This window comes from Tupaia chinensis, unplaced genomic scaffold (assembly GCF_000334495.1).
Source record: "Tupaia chinensis unplaced genomic scaffold, TupChi_1.0 Scaffold000355_1, whole genome shotgun sequence".
NCBI lineage: Eukaryota > Metazoa > Chordata > Mammalia > Scandentia > Tupaiidae > Tupaia > Tupaia belangeri.
Window position 1 is genome coordinate 7,094,713 of NW_006159850.1, and position 1,897 is coordinate 7,096,609.

A 1,897-nucleotide genomic window follows, 5' to 3' on the forward strand; every position below is an offset into this window, starting at 1 on the left:
ATGAGCATGGCAGGCTTGGTGCTCCTGGGGCTCACCCTGAGGCTTGGGGCCACCTCTGCTAAGCTGGAAGACAGCAGCTTCTGCCCGAAGAGCCAGGTGGCCTTCAGAGATGCTTGCTATGAATTTGTGCCACTCGGGCGCACCTTCCATGGTGCCCAGAGCTGGTGCGAGGGGCAGGGCGGCCACCTGGTCTTCATTCGCGATGAGGACACCCAGCGGTTCCTGCAGAAGCACATCTCCCAGGACAGGGAGTGGTGGGTTGGACTCACCAGGAACTCAGCGCAGAATGGAACCACAGAAGGTAGGTGCTGTGATCGCCGTATTGGGGTGGGGGTGGGGTGTCTTCAAAAGCTCAGTGAAACTGCACATTGTGAAAAAACCATGCATAAATTTGGAAACTTCTTTGCACCAAAATAAACTTGTACTTCAATTCCATTTTTCCATGAACTTTTGGAAGCCCCCACGTATTTTACAGAACACCTGGACTGCCATTCTCGCTATCACACTTCCCCCGGAGTATTGTGGAACAAGTGAATACATCCCAATTCTCGTTGTAAGGATGCCGTCCTCGCTGGTTGTTTTGTGGATCTAATAAAATAATTCATGGCTCAGAATCTGGCATACGACTGACCCCTGGGAGTTGTCGGTGTCTCTGCATTTCCTAATAAACACTGTGACCTCTTCAGTTCGTGCTAGAATAGCGCTAGACTCCAGGAGTCTGGCATGACCCCACTATGAGTGCCCCGTGTCCATCGTCATGTTGAATCCTTACAGGGCCCAGTGATGGACCAGCAAGTGGCAGGGAGGTCAAAGTGCTGGATTCTACATGACCAACTGTGCAGTTCGAGGCTCAGACTAGGCGGCTTGAAAAAACACGCAGGTGCAGATGTGTGTATGCCCAAAATCCCGAGAGGAGAATAGAGGTGAAGGGGTTGGAGCACGGCCATTCTCCTTGGGAGGTGCCGTCTCACTTTCCCTCTCTCTGGCAAGCACATATGCTCTATAGCAAAAAAGAAAGGAAAAGGAAAAACATTGCATGAATTTAGTTCCTCTTGAAAATGTAATAACTAACTTTTAAGTCATCATAGTAAGGTTTTGTACCTGTTTTCCTGCTCTCCAGCGTCCTTGAAAAGCTTGTTTTTCACACCTGTACGCACGCATGCGCACAGAGGCACGCACGTCTTCAAGAGTTACGTCAGTGTTTCAGGGCTCCGAAGAGGCCTGAGCGGGTGGAACCTGCTTCCATGTTAACTGGACACGCTGAGATATATTTGGAAAGGGACTCACGAGTGGGCGGCACACCTCCGAACACCCAGCAGGCTCCGCTCTCCTGTCAGAGCCCGGCCAGACACAGCCGGGAGCTCATTCACTTGATCAAACCGCCGATCTGGCATCCGGTTCTTGTGTTTGAGCTCATGGGGAGGCAGCGCGCTGTGCACAAGGCCGGACACCCCACGCACCCAGAGGCGAGCTGGGAGAGCGCTGCATTCCTATTTTTTAGGTGGATTTATTTATTTATATCATGAGACAGAAGCGGGTATAGGAAGAGGCAGCACCCCCAACAGGGTCTTGATACTACGACATCCCCCTTCGCCTAAACAGCCCAGGCTCCGGGCGGCGCTGGCCTGCGGTCCTGGGGGAGGTCTCAGGGGCTCTAAAGGGCCCCTTACAGGAGGGCAGAGGCACGCTTCCGCGCTACGCCATGGGCTGGGCCCCTGCCCTGCATTTTCCTAAAAGGGGTAAGGAGAAAGATGTCGAATCCCGACGGTCCTATCCCATCCCAGGGCTGATGACCTGGCTGGACGCATCGAACGTGAGCTACAGTAACTGGCAGGAAGGCCAGGCCACACCTGCCCCTGGCACCTGCGGCTAAACCGACACAGGGCCCCTCCCCGGG

The 1,897-nt window shown here is 53.9% G+C and overlaps 1 protein-coding gene across 2 annotated transcripts in view; it reads left to right on the forward strand.

Annotated features, from left to right (window-relative positions):
• LOC102485030 (polycystin-1-like protein 2) overlaps nt 1-1,897 on the forward strand; it is a 98,763-nt gene continuing 96,866 nt past the window's right edge. Inside the window, exons 1-2 of one of the 2 annotated variants that reach the window (XM_006152588.3) lie at nt 1-301; nt 1,785-1,838. In XM_006152588.3, the coding sequence (XP_006152650.1) occupies nt 1-301; nt 1,785-1,838 (355 nt within the window). The remainder of the gene's footprint in view (nt 302-1,784; nt 1,839-1,897) is intronic. The other variant, XM_006152589.3, reaches the window with a different exon arrangement.